Source organism: Synchiropus splendidus, chromosome 6, assembly GCF_027744825.2.
Source record: "Synchiropus splendidus isolate RoL2022-P1 chromosome 6, RoL_Sspl_1.0, whole genome shotgun sequence".
Lineage (NCBI taxonomy): Eukaryota > Metazoa > Chordata > Actinopteri > Syngnathiformes > Callionymidae > Synchiropus > Synchiropus splendidus.
Window position 1 is genome coordinate 6,478,856 of NC_071339.1, and position 20,733 is coordinate 6,499,588.

The 20,733-nt window shown below is 42.2% G+C and overlaps 3 protein-coding genes across 6 annotated transcripts in view; 2 read left to right on the top strand and 1 right to left on the bottom strand.

Moving 5' to 3' along the window:
- Window positions 1-14,178, top strand: part of LOC128760581 (integrin alpha-5-like) — a 40,756-nt gene extending 26,578 nt beyond the window's left edge. Inside the window, exons 20-31 of one of the 2 annotated variants that reach the window (XM_053868075.1) lie at window positions 1,079-1,146; window positions 4,805-4,955; window positions 5,821-5,913; window positions 6,204-6,283; window positions 7,250-7,330; window positions 7,404-7,509; window positions 8,794-8,952; window positions 9,017-9,112; window positions 12,144-12,257; window positions 12,331-12,432; window positions 12,498-12,620; window positions 12,731-14,178. In XM_053868075.1, the coding sequence (XP_053724050.1) occupies window positions 1,079-1,146; window positions 4,805-4,955; window positions 5,821-5,913; window positions 6,204-6,283; window positions 7,250-7,330; window positions 7,404-7,509; window positions 8,794-8,952; window positions 9,017-9,112; window positions 12,144-12,257; window positions 12,331-12,432; window positions 12,498-12,620; window positions 12,731-12,814 (1,257 nt within the window). In that variant the 3' untranslated portion in view covers window positions 12,815-14,178. Of the gene's footprint in view, window positions 1-1,078; window positions 1,147-4,804; window positions 4,956-5,820; window positions 5,914-6,203; window positions 6,284-7,249; window positions 7,331-7,403; window positions 7,510-8,793; window positions 8,953-9,016; window positions 9,113-9,191; window positions 9,416-12,143; window positions 12,258-12,330; window positions 12,433-12,497; window positions 12,621-12,730 lie in introns of those variants that run through there. The other variant, XM_053868076.1, reaches the window with a different exon arrangement.
- A 95-nt stretch (window positions 14,179-14,273) lies between these two features.
- fbxo2 (F-box protein 2) lies at window positions 14,274-17,443 on the top strand. The gene is made up of 6 exons (XM_053868077.1): window positions 14,274-14,390; window positions 15,212-15,261; window positions 16,014-16,137; window positions 16,204-16,296; window positions 16,356-16,494; window positions 16,724-17,443. Exons 2-6 carry the CDS (start codon window positions 15,225-15,227, stop codon window positions 16,862-16,864), a joined length of 534 nt encoding a protein of 177 aa, XP_053724052.1. The 5' UTR covers window positions 14,274-14,390; window positions 15,212-15,224; the 3' UTR covers window positions 16,865-17,443.
- On the bottom strand, window positions 17,334-20,460 carry svbp (small vasohibin binding protein). 3 transcript variants are annotated; one of them, XM_053868079.1, is made up of 3 exons: window positions 19,335-19,417; window positions 19,063-19,219; window positions 17,334-18,711 (listed from the first exon to the last, which is right to left on the bottom strand). In XM_053868079.1, exons 2-3 carry the CDS (start codon window positions 19,174-19,176, stop codon window positions 18,625-18,627), a joined length of 201 nt encoding a protein of 66 aa, XP_053724054.1. In that variant the 5' UTR covers window positions 19,177-19,219; window positions 19,335-19,417; the 3' UTR covers window positions 17,334-18,624. The 3 variants fall into 3 exon arrangements, with proteins under 3 accessions (XP_053724054.1, XP_053724055.1, XP_053724053.1); XM_053868080.1 differs by having other exon boundaries at window positions 19,344-19,365; XM_053868078.1 differs by lacking the exon at window positions 19,335-19,417 and adding an exon at window positions 20,283-20,460 and having other exon boundaries at window positions 17,335-18,711.
- Window positions 20,461-20,733: the final 273 nt, after the last annotated feature.

The following is a 20,733-nucleotide window of genomic DNA, read 5'->3' on the forward strand; positions in this document are numbered from 1 at the left end:
TGTGAGTGAAGTAGACATTTTTGTTTAACTGCCTTTGGCTTCTTTTCTTGCTTACTTTTGTCTATGCCAGCAAGGTTTTATGAGAACAAAGGTTGCACTATTAATCTATCATTAAGTCTGGAAAGTGGGAGTCATTTTTGTCTGGTGTCTAAAGCTAGCATGACTTTCAACAAAATTCTATTTCAAATCTTCTTACTCAAATTAAATGTCTTGGAGAGTGCACCATATAGTTTTCTGAATTGATTCAGTCACTGTTAAAGTTCCTCAGTATGTCACAGTTGCGAATAAATCAAGGGTCTTTAGACTGTCTAGTACTGTCTAGTGATCCGGCAGGTCAGACGACCCAGCGAGGCTTGGTGCAAGAAAACACCAGCATGTGTATCAAAGACTGTAAGATGAAAGAGAAAGTTGAAATGGAGTGTGCATATAGATGGAGAAGACATGTTGGACTCAACACTTTACCCGGGGCTTGAAAGAAGAATCTCCTCTGAGACATCTTTAACTATTGCCAGGCTGAATCTTTCCCCCCTTAGCATTCTTTTTTGACTCTAATTTCTCCCACATGTCAGCGAAATCATGGTATGCAACAATGATAGTGCGCTCCATAGTAAGAAAAGAGGGGTTGAGACAGAAACGGAGAAGTGCAGCGCCTCAGCGGAAAGAATAAACCGGTGACCGGAGACATTCATCTTTTTTGGCAAATCATTAGTTTGAAAGATTAGCTCTTCGGTGGGTCCGAAAAAGTGGTTCTTTCTGTACTTGATGCCTAGAAAAGATGAAATTCATCATCCTTTCATTACTCCTGAACCTTCTGTTTCTACTCTTCCTCCCTTTCTTCTGCCCACATTTAAAGCATAGCTTACTTTTATCTGCTCTCTGGTGTCTTTGTTGCTGCCAATATTGCTTAGCGTTTGTGTTAGATGGAGGAGTCTATAGTCTATATCCTTTCTTCATCCTTTCATTGAAAAGTGATTTTGGCACTTAGGCTTCTCTAAACACCTACTTCCTTTTTGATTTTATGTTGACCCCTTATTTACCAAGCTCATACATTTCTTTCCCTTTCTTTTGTGCGTCTCAGGCCCAGATTCAGTTGGACTGTGGCGAAGACAACATCTGCGTCCCTGACCTGAAGCTGGCTGTTTATGGGTAAGTCAATCAGATTTAAGTTCCTTTAACTGATTCAACAAACACAACAAACCCCGGGCTAAAATAAGGCAAGCATTCCAAAGTACCCCCTTAGCCCCCAACCTTAAGATTTATTCCTTCAGTGCAGGCCACCTCAGTGACCTTTCATGCCAGAACCAACAGCTGTCAATGCATTGAACGTGGCATCAGATTGGTGTTTATTGGAGTTTTCTGGCTGTTGTGCTTTGTCAGCAGTGGGTTTCAGAGTTTCAAAATGTCCTTGTGGGGTCCCAGAATCATGACAAAAGATTGCATTTGGAAATGCAATCTGTTTATCTGCTCAGGGGCACTTTGTTTTTTTCCTTTGAACTTGGTGGGAAAACTGTGGAGGAATGATATGCCGCATCATTTCAACATACTAAATCTGGGGATATACACTTAACTAGCGATGGGTCGATGAGGTATCGTGACACAATCTTGCAGGGTTGATGAAACAGTGTCTTAATATTCAGAGGCCACTAGATGGCGCTCTTGGAGAGGTGGCCAACCAGTCAGAGAGCCCCATTGTTTTACTGTGTTGCTGAAAGAGCCACATCCTACAATGTAAGGCTTAGCGGCAGTATAGTGGTTAAAGCACATCCCTGTGTGTCATTAGGTTTTTGGTTCACGTCTGGCATATGTCTGTATTTTATGCATGTATTTTAAAACAAAATTCATACGTTTCACTGTGATCCTCTTTGAAACAATAAGCGGTGTAGATAGAAATGTGTGCGCCATTTATTTGACTTCTCTATTTTTGGACGTGGCTCATGCCACCAATGTCGTGGTGTGTATCGTGTGTGTGAGCCACGCTGTAGACTGGAGTGTCTCATCTTCACTCCACTGAATTAAACGGTCTTCACGATGATCAACAATGAATAATCGGTGAAACACATGCCATACCTTTAGTTTAGGGAATGACAGAGTAAAACGTGGAACTGAGTTGTGAAAATCGTGTTGATCGTGGACCTGATGACGGACGGGCCGCGACTCACATCGGCACTGAACGTGCTCCAAGCCGGCGAAATCTACTGTTTATGTTAAGTTAAATGCAAGTCAAACTCTTTGAAAAATATTTTGACATTTTGCTGGAATAGCTCTTACTTTTTCATCTCATTTCCTGTATAAATCATCTCAATAGCAACCAGACCAAAATCGCAGCCAGTTCGGCGGCTCATTTGGTGAAGAGCCGCATGAAACTGGAGCAAGAGCTGCGGGTTGTCCTGGGCCTGGTTGAGAGCATTTACAGAGTTGCTGCTACAGGTGGCCCTGCCAGCTATCAGGTCTATGGGGGCAATCACTTGCAAGGCAGGTTTGGATTTTGTTCTCCCTTCATAATCAAAAAATATCATCTTGAACTAATATTTACATTTGCTAGATGACATTTAAGCATGACAAACCTCAACAAATCTGGAATTTTCTTCCACATCACTGTTTACATAAAATAGACTGTGGAACGCCAAAGTATCTTCAGCTTTTTTCTCTGTTTAAGAGACAACCTGCTCGCCTCTAGGTCGGCAGCATCTGAAGCAATAACTCATTAATTGTTCTTACACCATGTTCTTGTTTCATTAAACAAAGCAAGGGGGCAGAAGAGAGAACATAGAGTACATCAAATGAAAAACACCGTCGCTGCTGTTGTCAATTTACAGAGGCGGTCATGGTGGCAAAGAAAAAGTCTGAGATTCAAGCAACAGTGCCAGAGAATCATCTGTAACTCAGATGCATGCAAAACAACTGCAGGTTCCCGTAGTCAGGTGGCCATGCACTATATGTAGCTATAAGGGTTCCTCAGAGAAAGTTCTCTCTGGAGAGAGTGTAGCAGATTTCACCATTTCAAGGTTGGTCAAGGTTGACATCAGTGGTCGATCCACAAGTCTCTCATTGAGAGTATTGGGGTGAAAATATTGGATCACCTGTTCTGATGCAGAAAGAGCACCCCCAAATGGTATGATGAAAAATACTGATGGATATTTATGTTTAGGGTGGAAATCTGAAGGGTTAAGAAAAGGCGTTTTTTTTAGAAATGGAGATGGAAGATGAACGGGTTAAGGACAAACATTGTTTATTGTTACAGTGGAACCACGGTTCTCGACCACAATCCGTTCCAGACGGCCGTTCCAGAAGTGATTTGTTCGAAATCTGAATCGATTTTTACAATGAATGGAGAAGAAATAATGCGTTCCTTTTCTATTTTACATGGCTGAATGATAAAAAGCACAGAGGTTGACTTGCAACCGACCAAGAAGGTGCTGCAGACCTGCAGAGGAAATGCTGACTGGCCATTAATCCCAGTTGCTGATTAGATGATAGCCAGACACTTGGCTCACATCCAGTCTCATTCACAAAGCCAGAACACACAGACACACAGCCACTGTTTTTGCATGCTGTGGCCATGTGCATTCTCTTAGCTGCAGAAATGCTGCGCTCACAATGTTTCCCACGACTTTAAATGATGTTCTTTTGTAGTCAGAGGAGCAACATGAGTCAGCGCTTCCACCCATCAGGGTTGTTCTACACAGCAACTTCTCTGTCTTGCAAAAGTCGCCAAACGATGATGTAGTTGACATCCGGGACTCGATGTTCTGGCTTCAATCAAGCCGTCCTGATCAACTTTTTTCACTTCGCCAAGCTCCACCGTGATTGGTGGAGCCACAGAGTGTGCCATTATATCACTGTTGCTTCCTTTGTATTTCCTGAACTTACAAAGAAGTAATTCGATTCATCTGGATCTGAAGTTGTGAGCCCTTGATGCGTTTGAAATTGGGGGAGGGTGAGAAATGGTATCGAAGATTTGGGCTCTCAACCAGTCGTCTGAGACATGAACATAGACTAGAGGGCAGGAAGGAGGGTGGGGGTGAAAGTCTGATTTATCACTACACCAAAAGTGTGCGGCACCTCTGTGAACAAGCAGCATACAGAGGGTGTTGTCTCAGAGAAATCACTGATCAGACTGTGGGTCAGTGCCCAGAAAACTCTTGGGCTCAATGCAGGAAAAGCTGGTCTGTGGGGAGCTTTTCAAAACAAAGATGTGTTGTCTGGACTTGAGGTTTCTGTTTTTCATTACCTTTTTGCAATCACTCCTCTTGACAGTTACGCCTTAAAGTGGATGTTTGGGTTTTTTAATGACTACACAGACACATTGTAGTTGTTAGCTATGTGTATTTCAAATTAGAAAACAGTTTTTTTTTTCTGCAACAATCAAAAGACATGCTACTTTTTAGCACTTAAATTCAGTGAGAAAGCACATTTCTCCCCCTCACGCTGACCAAAAGAGTTGCTGACCTCACTTAAACGTGATCCCTCTGGCGCCATGATCTCCTCTTACGTCTTAGCTCTTTTATTTTGAGCCATTTTTTTCAATTTCATTCAGGGGCACAATTAATCAAAAAGTCTATTAAACAGTCACATATAACAGGGCTTGATGTCAACATTATATAGTAGTATAGTATATAAGTATAAACAAAGAGGTTGATCATAGACAGTTTCATTGTTATTAATAGCTTTTACTTTGTTATTTACAACATTGTGTTTAAGTCATTGTATTTTGCCTCTTCATTTGATGGCATTTTTCGTTGAATTTGAACAGTGTTATTTTCTGTAAAACTGTGAGCTAAATGAGTTGCGTTTTGTTTCTCAGTGACCGAACACACGTGTACCTGGGGGATGAAAACTCACTCAGTCTGACCTTCAATGCCCGCAATGAGGGAGAGGGAGGAGCCTATGAGGCGGAGCTCCATGTGGTTCTCCCTCCTGAAGCCGACTACAGTGGAATCGCACGTAACAATGTGGTGAGAGTGACGTTTGCCTAAAATTGTTGTTAACTGGCAAAGCATGTGAATCAGTTCTACATTTGCGTTGTTTTGGCAAACCACGTCCTCTGACGTTTTTGCAGAGTTTTTAAGCTTTTTAAAGTTTTTAAGTTCAAACAAAGTTGTTGAGGTATTTGGAACTTTTATTGGAGTATGCAAAAAAAGTATGCATTCCAAGATGGCTTCGCTGAATGTTAAACAAGCAGTAGAAGTTTTGACTCAATGAAATACGCCTAAAGAATTGAACACATGGATGGAGGGATGTCACTGTCTTGTTTTCCCACGTCGATAACTGGAATGCACTGAACTCTGGTGTGCTGTCATTCGCAGTAGCTGGAACGCAGCATAAGTAAACAGTACTTTAAACTGTCGTTCACATTTCTGGTCCCAGTATGTATTAGCTTTGTGTGTTGAGACGCTTTTCTTCCAAGATGCTAACAAGCATTGGCGCCAACACTAGCTGCCTCGCTGGGATATGCACCCACCAGCTCTGACTCCATTGTCAGTATTGGTCCTTGTGCACTCATCAAATACTGAACACGATCCTTATGTTTATGAGGAAACATTTGCAGCAAAGTTTCTATCATCCAAACACTGAGCTTCTCAAATGATGATAAGAAGCTAAATCATTATGAAGTATTGATAAGCATCTTGCTTGAGCCTGGCCGTATAACACCATGATATGGTCACTGAAAGTTACCAACACTGTAATTACTGATAATAAACTGTTACTGTTAATTACAGCAGTAATTAGTTTATTACTGTGTTTCATCCTCATCTACAAACTTTGTCAGATACATTCTCTACAACTGATAGTTACCTAATGTTTTCCTGTCTCTAACAGAGTCTGACCCAGCTGACCTGCAGTTACGAAGCAAAAAACCAGACCCGCTACCTGATATGTGATCTGGGAAACCCCATGAAGTCTGGAACCAGCGTAAGAACCGACCGCGTCAGAATGATTTCTTTGGCCATCTTTGTTAAAGTCAGTTGTTAGCACATCATGTAACTCAACAGCTGGACAGTTTAGAGCCCAAGTTTAATCCGAGTATTTCCTGTTTCCTATTATAGAACACGTTTAAGAACTACGAGTGCAGGCTTCCTTTATTAACAAGACATGTTCAGCTGCATATTAACAATGAGTAACCAAGTAACTTTGACCTCATTCCCCTTACAGATCAAACAGATGCCTGTTATTTTTTACTGACATGGTTTTCCTTTTTTCAGTCATGGGGTGGCCTCCGTTTTACTGTACCCCGACTAAAAGATACCTACAGAACTGTTCAGTTTGAGCTTCAAATAAAAAGGTAAGAGGCTTTTTAGGGTTCTTGCTTTAGTTTCAAACCTTTTTTTCAAAGAAAATAGAGGTTCGAAGCAGCAATAATATATTCAGAAAACAGAAACACAGCTATATCAGTGCCAATCTGCCAGTGTAAAATGGACCTATATACTGTTACTGTAGCGCTATTTTACTCTTTTTATTATTTAAGTCATTCATTTTATTTATATTTTTGAGGCTATAGCTTGCTTCATTTGTGCCGATTTTCATTGACAGGAAGCAAAATGACTTATTTTATAAAAATAAAAAAATATGAACTGAATATTTACTCTTAATTTCAGAGACTTTTGGCTGGTCATTTACTTTAAGAGCTGTTTTTGTAAATGTGCATTTCTCTCTAGCGTGAAGACAGTCTAGACACACCTATCTACATAGAGGCTTCTATAAACATATCCTCAAAATGAAACACGGATGGAGACACATTGAATCATAAGAAGAAAAACGCACCTAGAAATAAACTTGTGTGGCACAGGAAAAATGAAACAAATATAAGATGATAGACACAAGCAGAGACGGACGTAAACACAGACAGTCTAGTGTGTTTAGGCCGGTGCCTAAACACTCTAGACTTCGAAATATTTTGACAGGTTGTCAACAATTTGGTGAAAGCAGCTGAAGGTTTGACTGGAGTTTGTGAATCTTAAAGTGTTCTAAAATTGGAAATTTCCCTTGAATATTGATAATGCTTCACCACAGTTTATTTTAGTTGGATAATAAGATCTCAAGATAATGGTCACGCTTTGCATTAGGGAACGCATATTACCAGAAATAAACTACTTATTTGTACGTGTCTTTGCAGCACATTAGCCTGCAATACGTCTTTATAAAGAGTCTTGTTAAGTCTGACCCAGCAATGTAAAATAAGTAATGTGTTTATTGATATGTGTTCTGCAATCTAAAGTGATTTTAATAAAGCCCTTCATTCCATTGGCAGTAAAAACGCCAACAACTCAGAGAGCGAGGTGGTACCGTTCCAGCTGGAGGTGGCAGCGATGGCTGATGTCATCCTTCAGGGGTGAGTTCACGACTTCATTATTATATTATCCTACTGTGGCTTCTGAATTTCTCCAACTCTTGTGGTGTTTCAGTGTTTCGCGGCCTGACAAAGTCTTCTTCCCTCCCCCCAAATGGAGCGCCAGCCAGAGTCTGAGGAGCGAGCTGGACGTGGGCCCTGAGCTGCAGCATGTCTACGAGGTACAGCAGGCCCTAGCATTCAGGCTTCAATCATTGTATTCTTGCTTTTTTTTTTTTAAACAGGCAAAGTCAGGGTTAACAATGAAATATATGGGACATGAAGAGTTCGGTGTTTGCCTGACCTAGCGTCTGGAAATGAAAATGGCTTCATAGTTTTAACCAGCTTGAACTGAAACCATGGGAATAATTGACATCATGGTCAGTGGTGAATTCCGAAATTCACAGTACAAAGAACTAGGCGGGTTCAAAACCTTGTAGAATCCACATGACATTGATTTGTCAACTGTTGATTTAAAGGGCGGATGTTAGCAGTTGAACAGAAAGCTGAGAGAGGCGGGGGTGTACATGGTGTCATTGATCTGTGTCCCACAACAAACCCACTTTAGTGACAGCTGAATTTAAATATGGGAAGAAAGGTTTTAGCCATCATCATTTGCTTTGTAAGATTTGCTACTATTCTCTCCTGTTTAGCATACAAAGTATTTTAAGACAGTCTGGTGTTTGTTTCATGAGTGTTTAGACATCCAAATCACTTTAGATTTGGAAACATGTATTAACCATTAATAAACAAATTACTGAGCTATTTCTGGTTGATAATAAGGAATTACTGTGTTGTTTAGAGAGAACTTTCGCTGACCTTTCTAGCGCAAAATAGAATCTGTTTTAACAAAATGCTTGATAGTGATTCATTACAGGCTAATACACACATATACATAATGTTCCTCAATTTAACATGTAACCATTTTGCACCCTAAATACTTGCCTGCATAGAATCTTATTTTGGTTAAATAATAACATGCTAGACTTCTATGGTTCACTTTGGTTGCCTTGACACTTATGGAGGTGATAAATATTTGAGTTCCCAGTGAGACCATTTAGTTGTAAAAATACACAGTTTCGCCTCCTCGGAGAGCCGCGACAGACCGCCGTGAGGCAGGGTCCTTTTTCTTAGCCTGTCCTTGCCCTGGTGCCTTGCTGTGAGACGGACAGGAAGGTGCTCATGACTCACCAGCGGTGAAAATACATGTGACCTCGAAAGCACTGTTAACAGGGAGGAGGGGGCTCATTGTCCACATGAGTGAGGTTTGAAGTTTGTGGTGTGAAACAAACTAAACTATGTAGGAAGAGGTTGTACTAGAAAAACAAATATTCTAGTACATTAACACGTAGAGAGAAACCTTTCCCCCTTCTGTATTTTGTCACGTGCCACACTGTGTATTTGGAAATTTAACATTGAAACTAGCAGCAAAAGCTCATCTAGTTTTGCTGTCTTTTGTGCAACAGTTGGTGAATAACGGGCCCAGCATAATGAGCCAGACCATGTTAGAAGTACGGTGTCCCCTGAGGGTTCAAGGCCAGGAGCTGCTGTACCCTGTCAGGATAGAGACGGAGGGGCCCCTCACCTGCTCTTCCAAACACACCTTCAATGCACTGAAGCTGCAGGTCAGAAGTCGTCTTCATGTGTCGATTGTTTTGCTGACAGCTGACGATGAGGTTGTGTTGACAGCCGCAGAAGCCGCCAGCAGCGGCGCTGACGTCCGACCCGCCACACCGGGTCCAGAGGAGGGAGGCGTACACCATGGCTGAACTAGGAACTAACCTGGTGAGAAAAAGAAAGAAGATTGTGTTTGATTTCAGCTGTTTCTCATAGAAAACAAAAACACTTTTCTTTTCTTCAACAGTGTCACTGAAAGCACACACCGATTCTGGTGTATTTTTTCATGCTTTGATCCATTTATTTATCAGGGTTAATCTATTAACTTTACTATATTTATTAACACCCTTGCTATACATGTTGTTACAAATGTAATGATAAAGAATAATGAATCCCAAAAATAGTGTATTTTGTCTTTTATTTTAGGCACTGACACATGAAATATGAAATGGCAAAAATATGTTTAAAGAATCAAAGTAGCAGAAATATTATATATATATATATATATATATATATATATATATATATATATAGTTCTCCAGCACTTGTTTTGAGAACTTCTCTGCAACCTCTGACAAACTGTTTTCATGTACAATTTATACAATGACAAAATAAAGACAAAAACATGCAGTTTAATAATAATAATTAAATACAGGTGGTTTCACTGATCACCAACGTAATGCACTGTGACTTTGACATAATCATGGTTGCCCAGCGATGCCCAATAGTCTCTGCTTAGGAGATGACATGTCTTGATACATGCTCTTGGTTGTGGCCATCTTGATTATGTGTCTCAGTCCAACGTCCTCAGTAATTTTAATACTCTGGAAAATTGTAGATATCCACTTTGCTATTGCGTTAGCTGTGACTTCTGCTGTCTCCACCTCTACCATACAGTGCTGAAAACTCGCAAGTGTTTGTGTGGGTGATAAGTGCAGCTTTGCAGTGGTGACCACAAACTTTGGTTTTATCAACACTGCCGTCCATCTGTCCGTCTGCTACCTGCCTCCATGTTTTCTGTTGCTGCTACCTTCCATTCCTCCCTCTGACTTCTGCGGCTTAAACCCACCTCCAAATGCTGTCATTGGCTAAGAAGCACGGCGACACACATCCTTCCCTTCTATGCGGTCTAATAGTTGACATTAATAAACTAATGCATCAATATATTATTATTTATAACGTCCATTTTATAATGTTTCAGTTATATTTATAATTTCAGTTACCTTTGCCGTCTGACTCTCTTTCTCTAAAATAATGGTCTCAAGAGCTAGATCAAGTCTGGCTCATGGTTTTATTCCATCGTGATTTGGTGGCTGTGTGACCACTCACTCATCTCAGCGTGTTTGAGAACACTGTGCTGGCACCAGTCTGAACTCCTCCATCACACCACATGCACCTCAGGAACAAGGATCTGGTCTCCACTCTTGAATCAGCGTTTATCCCCCGCACAGACCTTTTCACAGCTCAGCAGCATGAAGCGAATCTTATCTGAAGCTCTGGGTTTTGTCCCAAACGTTTAAGCACAATGAGATTATTTCTTTCACTGGAGGAAGTGGATGGAGATATAATGAGCTCTGGTTAATGTCTCCTGCTGTTTCGTCTGATCGTTGCTGAGCAGAATTGAATTTTCTCTCAGAACAGCTGCTTGTCCGCTTTTTTTGCCACACAGTCTGAAGCGTTTCATTCCAAATGGCTCTGCTTTTCAGTACGATTAATCCGTTCTCTAATTCCTTCTTCATGAAGCAACGCAAGAGCGAAGTATGACAAAGGTTGCAACAGCGAGTCACTTCTCTTCACCTACACTGATCTGGATCACCGTTCATCTCCAACGTCCTGTCTGTCCTCTCCACGTACCCAAACCATCTTGCCTCTCAAACTTCATCTCCCCTCATTTGTAATGGTGCTCCCTCTCTCTCTTGTCACCTCAGTCTCTTCATCATCTGCCACTGTCTTTCTCTAGCTAAACCAAACGTAATGACAGCTCTCACTCCTCTCCTCTAAGGCCTCACTTATTGCTACTCTTGTCTCCACCCGTCTTAATTTCACTGCTTAATGTTTATCCAAACAGTGTTGTTTTTGGCAGTTCTGGTCTCAGTCCGTGTCTTTAGGACTAGGTCTTTTGTCTGGTTGCAGTCAACTCGAAAACATTTCAGTCAACTTTAGTCAGGACAGAATGATTATAATAATAATAAGAATAAGAAATGAAAGAGGGGATACAATTACTGTATTTACCACTGAATACAAATGAATGAAGGTCCAGCAACTTTATTATGAATAGCTTTCAATTATACACATATGGACTGGAGTATTACGTGTATAACACACACGCGTTAGATGCATCGTACCATGTGTTTCTACACATCATTTTGCCTGAAAACAACAATGTTCAGAAAACAGTGGCCTTAACAATACGTTTGATCATTTGCTTATTAGCCACTTGATGGAGCACAACACATTGAACATTGGCCAAAATGATCTTAACTGCTGAGTTTTGTTTTGTTGTTACGTTTGCGCTAAGAACATTACTGATACAGTGACACACATAAGCTACTGACGTGAGCACTGTCAAGCTAACTTAAGTCGGAGGTCAGCGAACCAAGATAATTCAAGCCCATCAGCAGCTCATTCGCACCAAGAGGATATGTGGGGAAGGGAGGAAAATTAACAACTGGATTTGTTGCATGGGTGGCATCCTATGACAGAGCAGCCCATTCTTTCACAAAACAGTCTGCTTGGTTTTATACACCTGTGGTCAAGCCATATGACTAGTACACCTGATTCTGATCATTTGAAGGGCTGAGCAAATACTTTTGGTTATATAGTGTAGCTTGCGACCACTGGTGTGATGGAATTATGAATGGATAACGGTTTCTATGAAGCACTGAGGGTGTCTTGAAAATTGTTATTTAAATTTTAAAAAAAAAGTATATAAATCACATACAAAAACTCACTATATGTGAAACTCTTCTACATAATATAAAGCCACAGTTAAAAAAAACCTGCAACACATACTAGACACTGAATGTCACTTCATCCTTTATGGCACACAGCCATTTTGAGGCCCTCAAAACACAAGTACTCCCTAAAACTCCCTAAGACATGCCAAAAACACATGGCTATAAATATGCTTTTTCTAGGTTAGGATTTATGTGAAATTTAATGGAACAAAAATGTGACTATGTCAGTCGTTTCCCTCCAGACCTGCGCCACTGTTGAGTGCTGGACGCTGCAATGTAGCGCCGGCCTGATGGAGAGAGGCTCCAGCGTCATCCTGAGAGTTCACTCCAGGATCTGGGCTGAGACCTTCATGGAGGTGGGAGCGATATTCCAGCAGCGCCCTCTGCTGGTGAATGCTTGCAGTTGCTTTAACTCGTTTCCCCACGCAGCGATTCAACAAGCAGTATCTTCTGGAGTGTGCTGTTCAGTTCAAAGTGGAAAAAATGCCGTATACGATTCTCCCCAAATCCAAACCGTCGGGAACTAAGAAGGTAGAGTTGTCTTGTGAGCGTCGGAATCTGAGGTCACGGTGCTGACCTCTCTGATCTCTGACCAGGTGGTGACAGCGGTGATGTGGAATAAGCCCGACAATATCTTCTCTATTCCGGTTTGGATCATCATTCTGGCTGTTCTGGCTGGACTGCTGCTGCTCGCCCTCCTGATATATCTGCTGTACAAGGTAACACAGTTCACCACTCACCTTTTATAATCTAACAGTGACCTGAGATCGTGAGGAGGATTCTCCTCCCTGACTGTAACAGTACCTCAGACCTGCGTCACCTCTTCCAGATGGGCTTTTTCAAACGGTCCGACCCGTACGGCACCACCATGGAGAAGGCTCAGCTCAAACCCCAGGCGTCCTCTGAAGCGTAGCCCCCACACCAGCTCCTTCCCAGCAGCTGGTCCTAACAACTGGAATCACCTCCATGTGGACCCTTTGAGTCGCGGGTGCTGGATCACTGGACTTCTGGTGCTGCACTCTGGCCAGCGGCAAGTGGCCGTCAAGGATGCACTGTTGCTGTTGTGGCGGACGTTTATTTATATTGGGCAGCGTGTCAAGGAAGGTGCAGGTCTCAAGGAGACTCCAAAGATTGATGGAAAACAAAAGCAGCACCCCAAGCCCTCGCCGAACCCTGGAGAAGGCTTTAGTCCGTCTTATTTATGCTCTGTGCAGCTGATGATCACATGAGGTGTCACTCTCTGCAGGACAGCCCTTGGCGGCCTGCATCTGCCCTCTCCCATATTGGGAGGTCTCCTGTCTATAGTTTCTTATGTATGTACAGTACTGTCATTGTGGTGTTCTGACCCACTGGTGGTGTGGCCTGGAATAAAGCCCAGAATTTAATACTCATCCTCACTCTCTGTTGTGTGTCTCAGTTTACATGTGTGTGCACATGACACTGGTGCGTCCTCAGTGTGTTCACTCATTTGTATTTTGAGTTTGCGTTGTCCTACTAGTAACAAGTAGTTTTTTTTATGTGTGTGTGTGTGTGTTGTTCATATATCATGAGTGTGTTTATATATATGTACAATACAGGGTGTGTGTGAAGCGTTTGTTACTTAGTACTTGTGTTGTGCCTGTGTTAGTGCCTGATTATTTTGTGTGAGATCTGCTCTGTGTGTAGTGCATGTTTGTGGCTATAGTTGTTGAAAGTGATTGTGTACTTGTGTATTTTGTAATAATACAAAAAATACACAAATATTGTGTATTTGTGATTGTGTGTGTGTTGAGAGAAACACCAGTCAAACTGTGTTCAGTGTGTTTCTGCCGTGAGTACTTTCAGCTCTACTGAATACTTGTTGCATTGTGTGTTTGTGAAGCATGTGTGATACTATCAAATGTGTGTTTTGATGCATGAAAGTTTTTCTTTTGGTGATGAAGTCTGTGTGTGTACTCGTATAGCTATCCTTGTGCGGAGTACTTCTTGGAAACACACCTATTTGTGAGCATTGTGAGCACGTTTTGCCCAAGCCTCAATTTGAGCATGAAATGTCAAAATAACAGGGTCATTCGAATTGGGTTGCAGTGTGGTTCAGAGTCCTGGCGAAGGTTAGCCATGTGCTTTGGATGGCTAAGTAAATGGAGAGAGGCTGGGGAAAGGGTTATGGTAATGAGAGGTCCTCACAAAAACAGAAATGTACATCTGTGTGTGTGTGTTTTCATATGAGGAGGTGAGGTTTTAAGAGTGACACGTGTGTCACTGTGTCTCACTACTTAACTGGTGCTCCCCGGTGAGTGTGTCTATTTTGAGTTCCTTCTGCGAGTATGTGTCTAGTTCCATTGATGTTGTATCATCCCAGATTGTGTACAGCTGACTCCTCCCCCCTCTCCTCTTGGACCAGTCGCTGGCCAGAGCTGGCAGTAACATCCACACTGTCGGCAGAGCTTCACTGCAGAGCAGCTCAAGTGTCGTCCCGGGCTCTTAAACAGACCGGCATCTGCTGTGAGGTAACACTTCTGCTTTCTGACCTGTTCACTCTCCTGTGCATCATCTACAGCGTGTCGTGTTCTGAACTAATGTCAAATGACTCATCAGTTGAGTTCTATTTCTGCGGGTGTCTTGGCTCCACTGGCATTTAGAAGAAACATTGCGGTCGAATTGAAGCTCGTTCATCAGTTTTAAAGCGGCCATTCTGATGACTCAAGTTCTGAATCCTGCTGACCCTCCTGCTCCGAGAGCAAACACAGAGGCTGCTGCTTTATTTTGCAGTGAGTCAGCAAACTAGGCATTAGCTCTGACTGTCCGGATCTGTGGAATGGGCCTGACCCAGATCGGGTTCACTCATGCGTGTCGTCCTCTATTGTGAAAATCTGAAGCCGATTTAATACCAGTAAGAGTTGAATCTGTCATGAGAGCAGGTGGTTCACTCGAGTATTTAAATCACTGATAAGACGACACTGTCAAGTTTAGAGTCAGAGTTTCTTCTTGTGTGTATGCTTACTCTGATTCACTCCCCCTTGGTCCCAGAGGGGACTTGGCTCTCCTTTGTCATGCTTTGTTTTATGAAGTGATGTGGCTCAGTTGAGGTGACTCAGGCACCAAGCCAGGGTGTCACATGGACCGCTCCATGGAGACCAAATGCAGGAATGTCCAACTTGTCCAACATGCCCCAGGATTCTGGGATTCTGGGCAGTTTGTGACTCTAAAGTTCAGTTCTGCAACAGAATAAAACAGGTGTAACACTTGTGATAGTCTCACTGCTGTACAAGCAAGTTTTGGAAGAAGGGAAACAAATGGTGATCTAACTTCTGTCTGGTGTGACCCCAAGGCCTGATTCAGCCATGACCAGAAACCTGTTGAAGAATCCTGACGGTGAAGGTAAGATGGTCTTTTTAATGACCAATTGGTGAGTCCTATGAAGCCAGACTCTTTGCGTCCAGCTCAAGTGTTACAGTCAAGCTTAAAGGATCAGTATTGCTCACTGAAGTGTTGTGAATTCAATGTATCATAATCTTTATCATTTGCATAAGCATTGGAACCTAACTTTTCATTTACTAAAAGTTGTTTTTTTCCATGTGACTTCTTTGACAGTTAGTGTTTAGCTTAAACACATACTACAGAGAGGGAAACTCATATCTAGAGGGGTTAGAGGGATGAAATTATGGGTTATGCTTCAAGAGAGTTGCTCCTTTTTCTGGGTTATATGGGTCATTTTTACCCAAAACCCTTGGCTTGTATATATACAGTATACATACATGTTTTGTGTCATCACGAATCAAGGGCTCTTTATTTAGGATTTCATGAGATTGGGATGTGTATGGTTCTTGTGTCCAAAATAAATATCATATGCAGTTGTTTTAACGAAATGCTAAAAATAGGAAAATGGCCTGTAATGTGAAAACAAAACAGAACGTTTTTTTTGCGGTTTTAGGGACCAATGACGTAGAATAAAACATGATGCAGTTAGTGAATTCACAATACAGAACTCAGAAATACATTGTGCCACATATTTTGTTTTCTCATATCTAAGACAAACAAGTTATTGAATATTTTCTTGCTGATAATGGATAATTCTTAATCTTTGAACCAAAAGAAAGATTGATATGAAGCACCATGTACATGTTTTCCAGATAATTTGGAATTCTGGGAGTTGACAGAGAACGGTGGGAATGAGTGGAAGGTGGAGGACATGCCCGGTGACTGTGGCCATGACTTCAACGGCGATGTGACCAAATACTTTGCGACCTCTTTTCAGTGCGTCTCGTCGTTATTTTAGATCTTGACTGATAAACAGTTGGCTCACCTGCGTCTGTGTCGCAGTCTGTGCCTGAAGAGACAGGTCATCGACCTGATAGAGGAGGGCTACTCTGCTGACCAGCTGGACAACCAGCCTGCCGTCAAAGTGGAGGACTGGTGAGACAGAAGTGGAAGCAGATGAGCTCTGAGGGACTAACAGCTGGCTGCTGCTGCAGGTACTGCGGGAGGACAGACTGCGGCTGCACGTACCAGATCACTGTGTGTCTGTTGGACGAAGGTCACGAGATCTTAGACGAGATGAAACTTGAGCAGGTGACCCTTGACCCGGACACAGACGACTGCTCGTGGAAGCAGGTACTGAGTCTGTGTCCCATTGATTGTCTGTTAGTGTCCCTGCAACCTTTCTGGAGTGTCTCCCTCCATCTCACCATATGTATCTGGTCTACGCCACAACCTTTGTCTCCATATGTTTAACAGCTATTAACACCTTTAGCATGCATTTGATTTAGTTTCAATGTGAACACTACAGTGAGTCTCCTCTCCATAGCAGTGAACTAACTCTGAACCTTCACCTGACCTCCAGGTCCAACATACATTCTCCGACTACGGTCCAGGCCTGCGCTTCATCTCCTTTGAACACGGGGGTCAAGATTCCAGATTCTGGGAGGGCTGGTTCGGCGTGAGAGTCACAGGGAGCTCTGTCACCATCGAGACCACTCCGTAAATCAGTTTGGAAGCGGTGGCATGTGGATGTAGCTTAATGAAATACCACTGTAGGAAACTTTTGCTTCTATTACGAACACCATCGCATCTGAAAGGGTCTAAAACATCTCCCCTGCAAACACTAGCTCCTACCTCTATGCACAGGCGCTTCCTGTCCTGCTTAATGATGCATTAAAAAGCCTGAAATGAGTTTCTAACTTCACTTGAAACTATGTTTAGTGTCATTTTACTTGTTGAGAGAGTTGCAAAGGAAAATAAACATGTACTAATGACAGTACTGAGAGACACATGAGGAAAATATGTTGTGTATTCTTGTGTGCTTTTATTCTAGGTGCTTTGCTCCCATAGAACTATTGTCCGTAGATGTCAGCATGACAGCTGCGGATTACTTCCTGAGCACATGGTCCTCTGAGCTCTCTTGAATGAAAATGTAACTTTTAACACAAGCAGAAAGAGAATGGGATACGCCACTTACACAATAACATTCTTTATTTGTTGGTCAGTTTTGTAAACTGAAGTAAACACTGATTGTTGTATCAAAATAAAGTATCTAATAAATACATAGATATATCGTACAGCATTATTAGGCAAGTTGTATTTTTGAGGATTCATTTTATTATTGAACAACAACCATGTTCTTAATGAATGCAAAAGACTCAATATCAAAGCTGAATATTTTTGGGAGTTGGAGTGGGGCTTTTTTCTAGTTTTAGCCATTTGAGGAGGATATCCACCACAACCTCCTAGACACTGTTGAGAGAGGTGAACCGTCTTCCCTCCTTGTAAATCTCACATTTGATGAGGGACCACAGGTTCTCTATGGGGTTCAGATCAGGTGAAGAAGGGGCCCATGTCATCAGTTTTTCTTCTTTTAGGCCCTTACTTGCCAGCCATGCTGTGGAGTACTTGGATGCGTGTGATGGAGCATTGTCCTGCATGAAAGTCATGTTTTTCTTGAAGGATGCTGACTTCTTCCTGTACCACTGCTTGAAGAAGGCGTCTTCCACCTCTTCCACCTTGCTGGCGTCTGAGTCGGACTGGAGATGTTTCAGCTTGTGTGTCTTATTCAGTGGTGGTCGTTTTTCAGCCTTGGCCATGACTCTGAGTACTGCACACCTTGTGCTTTTGGGAACTCCAGTTATATTGCAGCTCTGAAATATGGCAGAACTGGCGGCAAGTGGCATCTTGGCAGCTGCACACTTGACTACTCTCAGTTCATGGGCAGTTATTTTGTGCCTTGGTTTTTCCACACGCTTCTTGCGACCCTGTTGACCATTTTGAAACGCCTGATAGTTGGATGATCACGCTTCAGAAGCTTGGCAATTTTAAGAGTGCAGCATCCCTCTGCAAGATATATCACTATTTTTGACCTTTCGGAGCCTGTCAAGTCCCTCTTCTGACCCATTTTGCCCAATGAAAGGAAGCTGCCTAATAATTATGCACACCCGATATAAGGTGCTGATGTCATTAGACCACGCCCCCTCTCTTTACAGAGATGCACATCATCTGATATGCTTCATTGGCAGTGAACTTTCGAGCCTATACCTGTAGAGCTTGGAGTAAGACAACGTGCATAAAGAGGATGATGTGGTCAAAATACTCATTTGCCCAATAATTCTGCACTGTATTGTTCACCTTCATATTTCAGTTTCCACTTACGCACAGACTTCAAGGCTTTTCACAGCCAGGTAAACAACACTTACTGTTAGATAGTGAAATATATGATAGAAATGACGCGTCACGGAGTGTCAGATTGTCGGTTCATTCTCCTTGTGATTGCATCTGAGCACAAAAGGCTTCAAACTGCTGCTGCTCCAACTCGGTCATCACCTTGTTCAGAGCGTAGATCTGCAGAGACAAGAAGGAGAAGCATAATGCTTAACTACCACGCCTCATCTAGCAATCAAATATAAATAATAAAACACTCTGGCTTTGGTCCAATTACATTTTTTGGGACTCTTTATGGCGGCTCTTCACTCTCACTTTCCAAATTCAGGTGTCAGGGGTTAATGGTGTTTTGACATGGCTCACTAGTTTTTGATTAAAGAAATGTTAAGAAGAAAGTGATATAAGAAGAAAGTGATATCTTGTATCATTAAAATGTCGTGCTGCAGTCACAGTTGAGCGGAGGTAAAAAGCAAGGCATGCACAAAAGAACGGACGTGTACTTCAACATTGGTAAATGTAAACTACTGTGACCTCTGCTCTCTGTCTTTGCTTGAGCTTCCTCTGCGGAGATCTTTGCTTGGCTCGGTCTCCTCGTGTTGGAGAAGAGTTGAGTTTGGGTTTGTCCTTCCTACAGGCAGGTTCCATGAAGACTTGGTGTCAAACCGTTTGCGTACGTGCCTATTAAAAACTGTAAGACAAACCAACAAAGCACAGAAGAAAGTGAGGAATGGTACACAACGAACGAAGAAAGTTATTAATGAGCACGTTTAAAATCAATATGACAAATTAAAAGCCTAACATACAGTTAATACCGAAACGACGATATCTGGGACACACTCGAAAGATGCCAAGCCAAGCAGCTGTTGTCGCGGTGTCACACATAAACAATCCCGGAGAAGATTAAGTTCCGCTTCCGGGAACTCTTCTTCTCGCTGAATGCATCACACTGCCACCTTGTGTAGTTTGTGCTGTACTGCAGTAGAGCGTTGCCGCAAGAAGCTAATGTTTATTTGAGAGATATATATATATATATATATATATATATATATATATATAAATTGGGCCAATTTTGCTACGTCTTCAACTGATACACCTTTAAATAAAGTGGTCCATTCATTTGCTATGGCTATTCATTCCCCATCCCCAAATAATTGCATCCTCCTTACCGGGATGCTGATGTGACTTTTGTGTGGGGGGGTTGTACAGTGTGATAGACGGGAGGGTTAAGCTTGACCCTTCTTCTATTCTATAGAGATCTTAGCGCTTAGTGTATATTAGTATGCTTTTATTGAATTTTATTTATTTATTTAATTTATTTAGTGTTTTTTTTGTAACATATTGTACTCTCTTTATTTCTTTATGCATCTGTTATCTTGAGTCGGAGTTTTTCTAACGAAAAGTAAGTCATTCTGATTCTGACGTCAACAGAAACGCCACCACATTGTTATTTCTAAAGTTCACCGCTAGATGTCGCTCTTAGCCAACAGCAGGATGGCCGCGACAATGGAGCTGATGAAAACCCGATGAGAAGTCGGGAAATAGAAATGACGGTGACCACCTTTTTGCACCGTGTTAACCACCTAACCATCAACCACGTTGCCCTGTGGTCTGTTTAATGTCAGGTGGATAACGCAGTTCGTCACCTCAGACACAGGGGACATTTACTGCAGTGTTGAGAACTCGAGTTTGAATGTGTTTGTGGTGCCCCGAGGCTGAGCCGAGGTTCATTACAAAGCATACCGATGGTTTACCTGGACTTAAGATGCGACTACAGGAGAGCGCCCTCCCCGACAATCATATCCTGCCAAAATGACTCCTGCAGAAAAGACAGGACACTTCTGAAGTCGGTCGAGGGAGAAACACTACATCCAATGCATTGAATATCAATGTGCCAGACGAAGTGTGAGTCCGTCCTTTGAAGATGTAACTATTAAAAATGGGTGAAGCGAGTTCAGAAAGAACAAAGGACAACCGTGCCGTCTTTGCACCGCTGCCAGTTTTTGGAGCGTCGCCAGGGATACATGACTCCTGAGGCCTGAACAAACAGAGAAAGATGAGATCAACATCCCAAAGTTTGTTTGCCTTTCAGGTTGTGATCAAAGTGCGTGTACACATCAAAGGCAAAACAATGCATCCTCTGACAAGCATGAGTCATCACTTCTCCACAATGATGTGGCCCATATTTCTGCGGCCGCAGTCCTC